Source organism: Polyodon spathula, chromosome 7 (genome assembly GCF_017654505.1).
Source record: "Polyodon spathula isolate WHYD16114869_AA chromosome 7, ASM1765450v1, whole genome shotgun sequence".
In the NCBI taxonomy this organism is placed as follows: domain Eukaryota; kingdom Metazoa; phylum Chordata; class Actinopteri; order Acipenseriformes; family Polyodontidae; genus Polyodon; species Polyodon spathula.
The window spans coordinates 18,929,920-18,944,053 of record NC_054540.1 but is presented as its reverse complement, the minus strand read 5'-3'; the positions used below and the strand labels follow the sequence as shown (position 1 = coordinate 18,944,053).

General features: G+C 37.1%; 1 protein-coding gene and 1 pseudogene across 2 annotated transcripts; one reads left to right on the top strand and one right to left on the bottom strand.

Moving 5' to 3' along the window:
• LOC121319026 overlaps positions 1-14,134 on the bottom strand; it is a 105,436-nt pseudogene that overhangs the window by 86,705 nt on the left and 4,597 nt on the right.
• On the top strand, positions 1,966-6,264 carry LOC121318308 (G-protein coupled receptor 22-like). 2 transcript variants are annotated; one of them, XM_041254828.1, is made up of 3 exons: positions 1,966-2,360; positions 3,221-4,181; positions 4,797-6,264. In XM_041254828.1, the coding sequence occupies exon 3, from the start codon at positions 4,804-4,806 to the stop codon at positions 6,094-6,096; it is 1,293 nt and encodes a 430-aa protein (XP_041110762.1). In that variant the 5' UTR covers positions 1,966-2,360; positions 3,221-4,181; positions 4,797-4,803; the 3' UTR covers positions 6,097-6,264. The 2 variants fall into 2 exon arrangements, with proteins under 2 accessions (XP_041110762.1, XP_041110760.1); XM_041254826.1 differs by having other exon boundaries at positions 3,221-6,264.

Genomic DNA, 14,134 nt, shown 5'->3' with positions numbered 1-14,134 from the left:
ATTTTCTATTGGATTTAGGTCAGGGCTCTGACTGGGCCACTCAAGGACATTTACCTTTTTGTTCCTTAGCCACTCCAGTGTAGCTTTGGCTGTGTGCTTTGGGTCGTTGTCATGATGAAAGGTGAACTTCCGTCCCAGTTTCAGCTGTCTTGCAGAGGGCAGCAGGTTTTCCTCAAGGACTTCTCTGTACTTTGCTCCATTCATTTTCCCTTCTATCCTGACAAGTGCCCAAGTCCTTGCCAATGAGAAAAATCCCCATAACACGACGCTGCCACCATCATGCTTCACAGTAGGGACGGTATTCTTTCGGTGATGAGCTGTGCTGGGTTTGCGCTAAACATAACGCTTTGCATTTAGGCCAAAAAGTTCAATTTTAGTTTCGTCAGACCACTAAACCTTTTGCCACATGGCTACAGAATGTTTTTTTTTGCATTCTTAAAATGGGACTCAAGGTGGGCTTTCTTGAGTAATGGCTTCCTTCCCACCCTACCATACAGGCCAGATTTGTGGAGTGTTTGGGATATTGTTGTCAAATGCACACTTTGACCAGTCTTGGTCATAAAAGCCTGTACCTATTGCAAAGTTGCCATTGGCCTCTTGGTAGCTTCCCTGATCAGTCTCTTTATTTGGTCATCCAGTTTGGAGGAACGGCCTGATCTAGGCAGGGTCTTGGTGGTGCCATACACCTTCCACTTCTTAATGATCGTCTTTACCGTGCTCCAAGGGATATTCAAGACCTTTGATTTTTTTTTTAATACCCATCCCCTGTGATCTGTGCCTTTCAACAACTTTGTCCAAGAGTTCTTTTGAAAGCACCTTGGTACTCATGGTATAGTCTTTGCTTTGAAATGCACTACCCAGCAGAGGGAACCTACAGGAACTATTTTACACAGGTGGAGGCCACTTAACTTGGAGTGTGTTTTTGAAGGTGACTGACTACACCTGAGCTAATTTAGGCTTTACAAGGGTGGGGGGGTGGACACTTATCCAACCAAGATATTTCAGTTTTTATTTTTTAATTTTCTACAAATTTCTAGAATATTTTTTTCACTTGGAAGTTGTGTGGTAGGATGTGTAGATAAATGAAAAAAAAAAACTATTTTAATGCTTTTCAATTGCAGGCTATAGCAACAAAAGGTGAAAATTTTGAAAGGGGATGGAGACATACATACATACATACACACACACACACACATACATATATGTATAATATATATATATATATATATATATATATATATATATATATATATATATATATATATATATATATATATATATGTGTGTGTGTGTGTGTGTGTGTGTGTGTATATATATTTTATATATATATATAAAAAGCTGCTATTGAAATTCCCTATCCTTCCAGTTTTCGGGAATGTCTCCAATGTTATTCATCCACATGAAGGATGCCCCCTGGTTCTGATTTCACACACTGAAGCAAATAAAAAAAAAAATAAAATAATGGAAGGCAGTGATTTCGTCTGAAATCCGACAGCTAAACATAATTAAAACTATCAATCAGACATTCAATGTTTGAAATCCATTCATAACCCTGTGTTACCAGTGTGAGGAACATTTCCATTTTCAACTATGCTGGCTAAAATGAATATTAAAAATGTGCTGCACGCAGCTGAAATCTCCTTCACTGAAACGCAAACACAGATCTCCAAACAACTTGAATAGCCTAGTTTGTAATGTGTGTACAAGACTCCATAGCCTGTGATTATAAATAAAAACAAACATTTCATTACAAATCTGCTACTGGTGTTTCTTAAATGAAAAAGTTGATTCTATCCTGCCTGACTTCATAAACCTGGTAAAACCCATCACCAGCATGAAAAAAATTGAACAGAAATCTCCTACATAGTGAAGATAGGGTTAAGCCCATTACGAGAGACCAATCACAATAAGAGCAAGCACTGCAATTCTCTGCAGCGAGGCACAGAAACAAGTCACGCTGTCATTCTGTGGAAGCTGAACTGCAGCCACAGTGTAAAACACTGCTCACTTCAGGAAGACTGGATCTGGATGCTGTCTCCTGAGGCATGATGGCTTCAGCATGTTAAATTACTTTCATTAGGAATTTCCAGATACCCTGGTAGTGAGACTGAGGCAGCAGCAGCAACAGCAACAACAACCAAGCTGTAGTAACAGGTACGCCACGTTCTTTCAATATCACACATTTTAAGGCAATGGAACAGAAGGGAGGCATGTGTCTTTAATTTCCAGCTTCTGAAGCAGAGCTTTTCATGTTCTTAAAAATCGGCACGCTGACAGAAAAGGGGGCTGGTGAATAAATCCAAAATTGGACTACTTCAAAACATGTGTGAGGATGCTTTTCCAAAGCAGTTCATTCCAAGGTAAGAATTTGTGTGTGTGTGTGTGTTTTTTTAAAAATACAAAAACAATGCTAGATATAAATGTAAGAATTAAGCAGCTTGCTTGTTTTATAATTTTTCAAATGCAGGAAAGGAGATATTGGTTGTAGTCCCTCAAACATTTTGTAAACGTAATTAATAGAAGTTACCCAAACAAAACTGCTGGAATATGGCACATACCTATTTATTTCCAAAAATCATGTAAGGCATGAACAGAGTTGTGATAAGACATTTCTACATTAAACCGATAAACAGTACAGCTACATTTTAATGAAACTAAGAATTCAGTACCTTCATTTAGAGTCAAACACAGTTCAGAATCAGGTATGATATTCACTTGTGTGAACACTATGGCTAGACATGCAAGATACTACAGAACAAAGATCACTGTTCATATTCTGTATTCTTACCATCTAAAAAGGTTTGCATATTTAAACTGCTTTGACAAAGGAAAAGAAATACAACAAGCCTGATCTGTGTGGCTTACCAACCAGTGACATTATCAGAGAAAAGTTACCTCACATCAGAATTGGTCCTAAGTAAAACAAACACTGATTTGTGTTTAAATCTCAAAATTGATGGAAGATTAAATAGAAGACACCTTAAATTAGTATAAGACAGTGGATCTAAAGAGAAAGTGAGAAACATATGGCATATAAAAACAAACACACACACATACACATACATTATATATATGTGTGTGTGTGTACTCATGTTAGGCTCCTGTGCATTCTGTTCCTCACACAAATTGTTTCTAAAACCGATTTATTGATATTGATATATTTGATACTGGGGTATATAAACTTATAAAATAATACAATTCCATCTCTATAAATTTCCAGGAAATGCACAATGAAGTTACCACAAAAGACCGAACAGCTATAAAATCATTATGGATTATGACCCTACTGATTCTGCAAAGTCCGCGTGCTCTTACAAACAAAATTACTGTGCAAATTAGGCTGGTCAATCTGATAGAAACGGAGGGCTTTCATTTTCTCTGGATGGAGACAAGCAGCTCTGAACGTTCTCGAATCCATGCCTACACAGTATCGGACAACGTGTTCAAATGCAACAACACAATTCCTACCTACAATTCAAGCCAACAAAGCTTTCAAAAGCAACGCAACATCACATGAACAAAACACAAGGACTGTGAAGAGAAACTCAAATTAGCCTACTGATGCTTACTAATGCAGTAACATGCAAATCATTTGCCTCCATCCTGGATAGCAATCCTGGTTTTATAATTTGTTTCTTTGACTCCGTTAATGAGAAGAAATGGTGTTAAAAAGTAGCAGCTGGTTATAATTAAACTGAATTAACAGCGCTGCTTACCTGACGACAAAAAAAAAAACAGCAGTGCAACATATAATCATTTTTAAAAGGAAACCAAATTCTATTTTGCAGAAGGAAAAAGGCCTGTATTTATACAGAATTCACAACGTGTACTTTACTTATAGGTGCTGCCTGGAAATACAGTCTATTTGTAAATGTCAGATGGCTTGGGCATTTTATTCCCGATCCCCTCATTTATTTTCTCCTGTAAGTTGTGGCTAAAACATTAAACCGTGAAGTTCGACTTGAGGTAAACAGGACCAGTCTAAATGGCAATTCTATGTTCAAGAGCAAAACAAAACAGCCAAATTACAGTCCTGCAAGGTGCACAGCACAACTAAAAATCACTGAAGAGCACTGAAAAATAAAATGGTCAGATCTGATGACATCCTGTATCAACAACAGCAAATCTGCTTGATCCCATTTACAGCCTCCTGAGGCTTTCAAAAAACTCTGGGGAAAAAGGTTAGTTACTGGCTGCATGAACCCGATCATATCCCAACATTTCCTGCGAAAGCAATGAAGTTTGGCTGCCTTTGCTAGTTATATGATTTTCTCATGAAATACAAAATGTCCAGAGCAAATACATTTGGCACTCAGCATCCCCCCCCGCCCCCAAAAAAAAAATTTCTCAGAAAACAACATCACTGGTAGATATCATCCCTAATCATTGCATTATATTATCAAGGTTGCAATTAACTTCACCCAATGTCAGTATTAATGCCTTTTAGTTTTATAATTAAAAATCTAGCTTTTTTTAAATACAATCTTCGTATTGTATTTAAAATGTGTGAATTACCAAATGTTTACAACACCTATGACTGTACTGTAAATCCAAAAACATATTTCCCCATTAAGATACAGTAAGGATAAAGAATTTTGTACTAGATTTTTCACATGAACGATTAATTTAATAAATACATTTTCCATATTTACACATAAAAAACACACACACATTCACTGTCCTTGAGAAGTACCCACCAATAAAGCTGTTGAATGCTATGATGATGATGATGATGATGATGATGATGTCGTCATCTGCTTGCTTAGATCTTAGTTCTAATAAAAAATCTCTATTAGCAGGATAATGCATTCCCCCCCAGTGCTGGAAGCCACTATGAAGTCTGAACACAACGTCACTGTACCAGACGATACAGACTCCATGCGCAGCAACATGAATCAAGCCTTGCCATATCCACTGAGCTTTCAGGTTTCACTTACTGGATTTCTCATGCTGGAAATAGTTTTGGGCCTCAGTAGCAACTTAACTGTGCTCGTCCTCTACTGCATGAAGTCCAACCTGATTAACTCTGTCAGTAACATTGTCACAATGAACTTGCATGTGCTGGATGTCATAATCTGTGTGGGCTGCATTCCCCTAACCATTGTTGTTGTTCTGCTTTCCCAAGAAAGCAACACTGCTCTGATTTGCTGTTTTCACGAGGCTTGTGTGTCTTTTGCTAGTGTTGCGACCGCAGTCAATGTTCTTACCATCACCCTGGACCGGTACGATATTTCGGTGAAGCCAGCAAACCGAATTCTGACCATGGGAAGGACAGTGATGCTACTAACGCTAATCTGGATTGTGTCCTTCATTAGTTTTCTGATACCGTTCATGGAGGTCAGCTTTTTTAACTTTCAACCTGAAAACATGGGGCAAAACAAGACCCTCTCAAGTACCGATATAAACCAATATTACACTGAACTGGGACTGTATTATCACCTCCTTGCACAGATCCCTATTTTCTTTTTCACTGCCATTGTCATGTTGTTCACTTACTACAAAATACTGCAGGCTTTGAACATAAGGATTGGCACCAGGTTTTCTACAGTGCAAAAGAAAAAAGCCAGAAAGAAAAAGACAATTTCTCTGGCCAGACAGCAAGAGACAATAGACGTGTCACAAAGCAGTACAGGACGCAATGTCATGTTTGGTGTACGAACTTCTGTTTCAGTTATAATTGCTCTCAGAAGGGCAGTGAAACGTCACAGAGAGCGTCGAGAAAGGCAAAGGAGGGTCTTCAAGATGTCTCTCTTGATAATCTCCACATTCCTTCTTTGTTGGACACCTATTACCATTTTAAATTCTGTCATTTTATGCGTAGGCCCCAGTGACCTGTTGGTAAGGTTAAGACTTGGGTTTCTCGTCATGGCCTATGGGACTACCATATTTCACCCTTTGTTGTATGCTTTTACACGACAGAAATTCCAAAAGGTCCTCAAAAGCAAAATGAAGAAGCGAGTTGTGTCCATTGTGGAGGCAGATACCTTGCCAAATAATGCAGTCATTCACAATTCTTGGATTGACCCAAAACGGAACAAAAAGGTGACTTTTGAAGACAAAGAGGCTAGCCAGAAGGCTACTCAAGTTGGAGAATAACAAACTTCAAGACAAAAAATAAAGACTAAAATTACCCAAAGCATCAATGTAAATGCAACTGTAATACATGTACAGTCAAAGGTGGATTATTTATTAAAGATATTTAAGTTCTACAATCCTGCAGAACACAATACACATTGCATGGCTTTTTATAATGTGTGGTGTCACTATTAAATGTGTATATAAAATGTGTACATGTGTATAAAAAGACAAAACACTTAAGATCTATAATGTCTGGTCTTTTATTACAAAGTCAAAATAATAATTAAAAATGCTCTTGTTCTACATCAATCTGAGTGCAGTACAAGTTTGCACTCAACACTCTCAAACCTTCAATTTCTGTTCACTTTGAGATTCAAATGAGAAACCACTGATGAAAATCATGTAGGCATTTTAAATGCTACAGTAAAAAAACAGATTAGTGTCAGATTCAAGAAAAGTAAGATTTTAATTTCCCATCCAGGTCATTCTGCTTTCCTTGATAAATATTTACATAAAGAACCAGAAAAGCAATTAGTTTAGAATCTGTCTGCCTAAAATACAAATAAAAAGCAAGACTGAAGGTGATCTTATAAATCTCTTTGATCCCTTTTGTGCTAATAGAATGAAACCGCACTGTTGGACAGATTTTCATAGAGAACCCAATCCTAACAAGAACAAAACTAAAACTACAGTAACCAGGGAAACACGGAGAAACTAAAGAAAACGGGAAAAGGATTAACCAGTAATTTAAATGAAGTGGCATTTTTGCCCTGTGCATGGAAGGGTGACTTATTAGTGTCCATTATCCCTTTTCAATGCTTCCTTGTTATTTTGCCATCTGACAAACACAAGAGAAGCCAAGAAATAGAGGGCAGTGAATTAGACAAGAGTCTTTTCACAGTGCAGTACACCAAGAATTGACTTTATTGCCAGCATGAATTAACTGAACCATCATAAATGAAACAAAACAGTAGGATTTACAAATAAAATATATATATGACCATCTTCCAATACTTAGACCACTAATCCACTGATCTAGATGCAAAAAGACAACTTTAGGCAAAATTACACTACTTTAACTCTGGCCAGAGTACTACATGAACATTTAAAACCTAGAGAAAGGTAACTAAAAAAAAAAAAGATTGATCTATAGCAGATTTATACTGGACCCCGAAACCCGCGATATAGCGAATGGGTGGTGTATTTGGAAAAATGATTCTGTATGACAGCTTTATTTTTAGATTTAAAACAGCAATCATTAAATTGCCTGAATACCATATTGAATTTGAATTTTTAAAGAACCATAAGACATTAATGACCTTGCATTGGGATAAAACCTATTTATCAGCCTCCCAGAGAGGCTACTGCAGTTCTTAAAGCTTAAGGTTAAAACAAACCATGAAAGGCATGGCTTTTTTTATATTAGGTTTTTTTTTTTTTTTTGGGAGCAGTAAGGTCTGATCCAGATTGGGTTTTACTTTACGTGTATTAGTTATGGTGAAAAACAACTGTCTTCCAAAACAAAACAGCTCACTCCAACAACCTTCAACAAAATGTCAGACAAATATCAGTTTTTGTTCAGCTGTCCCATGTAAAATAGTTACATGATCGTAACATTTAGATTTTATTAAGAAACAAAAAAAAAGAATACATTTAGATACTATTCAAGTTTAAAGACTATGTTATGTTCCTTCTTGACTTTAATGACATATTGTACAGATGTGTACTAATGAAGGTGTGTTGTCCCCCATCATGCAAAAACCCAGAAGTCACATGACCTCTATATTGTAAAAGTATTGCCCAAAACTGCTGACCTCAGGAAATTGCTGAATAAAGTTCCATCCATCCATCCATCCATTATCTGTAACCGCTTAATCCTACAGAGGGTCACGGTGACCGGGAGCCTAACCGGGCAGACACAGGATGCAAGGCAGGACTACACCTTGGATAGGACATCAGTCCATCACAGGGCAACTAAGGGACAATTTAGAGAGGCCAATCCACCTAGCCAGCATGTCTTTGGACTGTGGGAGGAAACCAGGAGTACCCGGAGAAAACCCACACGAACACGGGGAGAAAATGCAAACATCAGGAGCTGTGAAGCAGCAGCGCAAACCACCGCGCCGCCCCTGGAATACAGATGTCTACCGAAAATGAAGCCAATATCAGAAAACATTTTTTTGATTTTGTGAAGAAAAAACAAAAAGCCTGCCTCTGGTAGCATAACCTAAGCGGTATGTCACATCAGTACAAATGGTTTGTAAAAATGATGTAAAATGAAAATGTGAAAAATATTTTTTTCACCAACATATTGAGAGGTTAAAAGCAACGTGGCAGTGAAACAGTTAATGTGCACTGGGCACCACCTGTAATGGAACTTGAGAGAACCATAGAATACACCTCTGTACAAACTATGAAAGAGCCTATGTCAAAGCATGTGGTCTATCCCACTGATATGAGTTTAAAGCCTATGTGTCAGTAAATGAGTAAATAAGAAAATCAAAGAATACTTATGCTTTACTTTTCTGTAACACATGTATCTATGTTATAATATGAAGAGCTCAGATTTGTACAGAATTATTGTTTTGTATAGTAATGTACAGTTGTGTACCAAATATTAAGACACTAAGGGGTCTATTCGTAAAGGGTTAACGCCTGTTGAAATAAGAACACAGGAGTACATGATCTGCAGCATTAAAATGACATTGTCCATAAAGCCCCCCCCCCCCCCCCCCCCCAATAAATAAATAAATAAAAAAACTGTGTAAAACACATGTTGTTACAGCTTTGTTTTTTACTACAACTGTGTTTATAAAAGTTTCATGGCCCTGTGATTAACATGCCTATATATATATATATATTTTTTTTTTTAAAGTAATGCTGTATCTATGTTAAGCTGAAATAATAATTTAAATAATTGGCTTACAAGTACTTTTCATTTAATTGCATATGTACTGAAAAGCAAAGGAACATTAACAATTATGGTAATTGAAATAACCTGAACATGATCGCATCCTCCAGTATATAAATCCTGTATCACACAGGCACACTGTTAATAACACGCTGGGTGCTGCTGCCGGTATATTCCATTTGTTTGTATTCCCAACAGCTAACGACGGAACTGAGCAAATGTTTATAGAGCTGATGATGTCATCAAAAGGATATACCCATTCATAAATTAAATTTAAATACAATTAAAATATTCTTTAATATTACTGTGTATTTTGTTTTTTGTAAATAAGAACCCCAATTATTCTTTATCCAAAATGTACTGCAGAATTACTGTGAAGAACTGTTGGAACAAAAATACAGGCAAGAGGAAATAAGAGATATAAAAGGGATTTGAATGTAAAGCTGAAGACATACAGCTCTACTGTACTTTAGAATGAATAAGTAATTAAAAACCAGCAGCTGGTTTCTACCCCCAAAGCCCTGTAAAATACAACACAAAGTAATATATTCAAAAAGGTTTCTAGCCGGTCCATCCGAAAACTATAGCATAAGATTCCAAGAAATACTCTTTATGACGGATACTGCCTAAATTTCCAAGGTTGTGTGTATATATATATATATATATATATATATATATATATACACACACACGTGGTGTGTGTTGTGTGTGTGACATATAAAAGCTTTCGAAATGTTCAAGACAAAACCCCTTTAAGTATGTTTTAAAGAAAATTTTAAAGCAGCTCCTCAAAAAAAAAAAAAAAAAAAAAAAAAAATAATAATAATAATAACCCTGACAAATACGGGCTGGACTAGAATAATAAATTAAAAAAACAAACAAACACACATTTTTGTTGAGCAATTAAACTACCCTTGTGGCAACAGATGCTTCTTATGCTTGTATAATAATAGGGGATATTAGTTGAGCTCGCAACAGGAGGTCTACTGTGGTTATAGGTTCTCTACAAACGACAGGATGGAAACAGGTTTTCCAAACTTATATATATAAAAAAAAACACATTTTGACCTGTCAAGGCTGATTTCAAGAGAGGGCAGATATGCAGCTCCCCTGAGTTATCTCTAATAAAACAACCCTGGAGCTGAGTAATGGTGTATACCAATAATATTTAAAAAAAAACAAACAAAAAAAAACACAACAGCTGTGTTCTCCACTGCACTGTATGAGGAATTCAAACAAACACAGTATTCGTTTTTTGTATGGAATTCTGTACAACTGCGCATAAAAATATAATGCAAATATAGTGCGCAAAAATAAAAAAAATCCTTTATGCACACAACAGGCTGGGTGTTTAACAGGGCGGAGGCTGCGTGCTACCCTGCGCTCATTCACGACTCAAGAAATCTTCTTACCCACCTTGAAAGATCTCTCTCACTTTTAAAGATTTTTTTTTTTTTATATAAAGACAACTGCCTCTAGAAGAGGCATCCTTTTACGTCTTGTAAGAGGATGTTGTTTGCTAGACAGCAACAGTAATTGGAAGCAGCTTTCCGCATCAAACTAAAAAGGCAACAAAAGGTCTACTGTGCAGGCGAGTCGCAAAGGTTTCTTGAAAATATTTGGATTTCACAGTCATTTTACAGAGTAGTTCAAATAAAAATCTCTCATTGATAATTCAAAACAACTGGATCCGGCCTATATTAAACTGCAACATACATTGGAAAATACAATTGAATGTTTCCTCCTGCCACATTCCCAACCTGGTTACAGTCAGAATCAAGGATGGCTGATCTTGGGTAGTATCCAAGGGTTTCAAGTGAAAAGATCTCAGTTGGCTTGGACCCAATTAGCTTTTTTTGTCTTTAGAACCACAAAAAAGTCTGAATGATTTGTAAGTCTATTATTGGTTGTATAGGTCAATGTAAAAAGTTATTTATATAAATATGTATGAGAAAAAAACATACCCTTGAATCTGATCCTCAAAGCTTCTCAAGGGCATCCTGATATGAGCTGACTGAAAGGGCAAATACAAACCCAATTACAAACCTAGCAGTCCAGTCAGCGTATCATACAAAATAACCCCCCCACCCCACCCAAAATAAAAAGACAAAAGACACACTGAAACATATAATCATATAAAAACATACTGACCTTAAATTAATTATGGCCAGCAATTTGTTTTGCCTGCTATTAAGATATCTTATTCCTCTGTGCTCCTGCAGTTTGTTCTTTCATTTTATTTCCACATAACCGGGTCTGTTTTGTTGAACATGTTGGGCCTGCAGGCTTCAGCGTACCTGCTTTCTGCTGGAAACTTGCATTAGCCAGCAGAATCAAAGCAGAAATGGGATTAAATTGCATTATGTATCATGCATAGCATTCCTGTTATCTCTGGAAAACACACAGTAACTCTCACATAATAATATTCTGCACTCAAGAAAAAAGGAACCAAACATTTGTCTGTCTAGTTTCACAAATTATTGATCAAAAAATGAAACCAGAAAAACATGCTAACACAACATGTGAACACCTTGGAGATAAAGCTATCCTTCAGAAATAAATATTTAAAAAAATGTCAGTCACAAGTAACTAGCTTTGTTTTGGTGTACAGTCTTTCAATTTTACATTTTTCACATTAATTGCCAAACGTAAAATGCATGGAATAGTAACAACCTTGAACTAAATATAGTCATTTGTCTTCAAGTCAAACGTACCTCAGACTTACACACTGGGTCTACACTTGGCACTGGAAAACCCCACGTCATTAACCCAGTGAGCTAATCGTCTTCATTGTCCTTGCTGCCAAAAAGGAAAATTACACAACAATCCAATTAAATTTGACAATTGAGTATAAACTGGTTTAACATGCTTTCTCAGCTTCCAGGTGGTCACTGTATTTTAACCTTGTAAAATAATGTATGTAAAGATATTCATATCCATCAATCCTTTGTGCAATTAGTTTTAAATTTTAAAAAAGTTCCAGATTTTTTCCAGATACTACATGCAGGTTTATCATTCATTAGGATTCCACTCGGGCTGACTACGCTTTCTTAGTTGCATTTTTGTACTGTTTCAGTTCTCTAATTTCACGGCTGTATACTGGAGTGTTGTGGCAATGTGGATTTCAGTGAGCAGATGTAGAGGTGATTCAGTGTTCAATATAAACGACAAACAACAAAGTACTGGTGAACTGATGGTTTTAATTTTTTAATCCAATAGTCTGATGACAACAGTAAACAATAAATGGAGGACTGGCAATACTGCTCAATTAAATAAACAAGGGGTTCCGTCCCGAAAATAATAAGCACAGTATTTAAACACATAACACACAAACACAAGTCCGTGTATCCGTGAACAATGGTGCTGGTTAAATCGGGCTTGTGCTGGCCTGTAGTGACAGATCTGGATTGTGTTAGCTGTCTAACAAATAACAAATACAACAGTTACACGAAACAAACAAAACACTCATGGTCACGTTTCACTTGTCCTTTATTGGTTCGACCTTAACCATAACAAAAGGAACAGATCACCTTGCTACATCCCCTTATATACTGTCAATCACACCCCCTTGGTTGTCAAGTGCATCTGTTTCTCCTCCAATCTAAGGCTGCCACAAATAAGACTTCCAATAAGACTAGGTTTTCACCAGGTTGTTTTAAAAGCATTTTAAAATATCAATAATATATCCAGTCAAGTTTTTCCTAAGCTATAGCTTTCACTAGCTCAGTCTACAATACTGTATGTTGGACACATTGTTGTAAAATGTCTGTGCAAAGTTCGGGCATCACTTCCTAGGACCAGAACTTCTTATGTTTGGATCTTCAGCCCTCCAGACAGGGATGAATTGCAGCAGTGAAACGACAAACAAATTGGTCATTTTAAATTATGATGAAAACAGGGTTAAAATAAACTGGCACTTATGAACCTTTGTTAATTGCTTTTTAATATTTAACAGGAGTATATGATTCCACTGAGGTAACCCACTATGCTTTAGGAACAAATAGATTATCTTAGACTTTAATTCATGCCCTTATCTTAAAAAAAAGCACATACACCATACTCCTATCCCACACAACAAAGTTCCTCTCGCAGATTCAACAGCACCATGCATTTTAATAAGTTTGGTTGGACATCCAAATGCTGGACCCATTTAGAGCTCCTCAGATCTACTGGGTGCAACTTTGTATATGTTTATAATTATAACCTCTTGAGCAAGAAATTTACTACAAACAATGCCTCTTGGTAAAGTGGTTGCAGTGCGCAGGTGTAGGGGTGATGCAGTGCTCAAGACAAGGACAAACAACAGAGTATTGGTGGAAATGAAGGTTTATTTTGTAATCCAAAGTCTGATGACAAACAGTAAACAATAATGATAACAGGCAATACACAGCTTTTCCGTATTGCACTGTTTAATCCATGGGTTGGCCCCTAAATAACAGTCCCAGTATTTTACACATCCGCAGTTAACACAAGTCCACAGTGAGTGCTACAGTGCTCGTAGTGCAAATACAGTTTAATCATGACAAGTGCAGTGTTGTCCGGGTTTTGTGCTGGCCTTTAGCGACAGCTCCGGATGTGTTAGCCATTGAATAACAACAAACAAACAGTTTTTAGATACGACAAAACACTCACAATTACAATACGGGTTTCCTACTGGTTTAATGTTAACCATAACAAAGGAACAGATCACCTCACTTTTGTACCGTCAATCACACCCTCTTGGTCAATGATTGCAACCGCTCCTCCAATCCGCAGCTGACATATCATTTCCCTTCTGGGGTCGATGACTTAGTGTACCGGAGCGCCACCCCCTTTCTAGATGGCTGACTTCCACCTAACCCTGGGAATTAATTGTCTGGCCATCCGGTCCAGGGCACTCTGTTCCCTTTACACAGCGCCCTCACAGGTCAGGAGGGAGATCTATCACCAAGAATCATTCTTGCTCTGTCACAGTGACCCTACGACCTCCTAATCCCAGGTGCTAAATGCTGACCTTCCATACCCAAATAATATCATGCAGAGGAAACTAAAACTACATACACTACATGAAACCAAACCTCTCACAGACTCACACACTGACACCAAACTCAATCAGCGTTCCAAAATAGAACAGTTAACCTTCTTGAAATTTGTAGATAACCCACA

What these genes read in the sequence shown, in the direction of transcription:
- LOC121318308 (XM_041254828.1), top strand. Translation starts at nt 4,804, where the DNA reads ATGCATTCCCCCCCAGTGCTGGAAGCCACTATGAAGTCTGAACACAAC.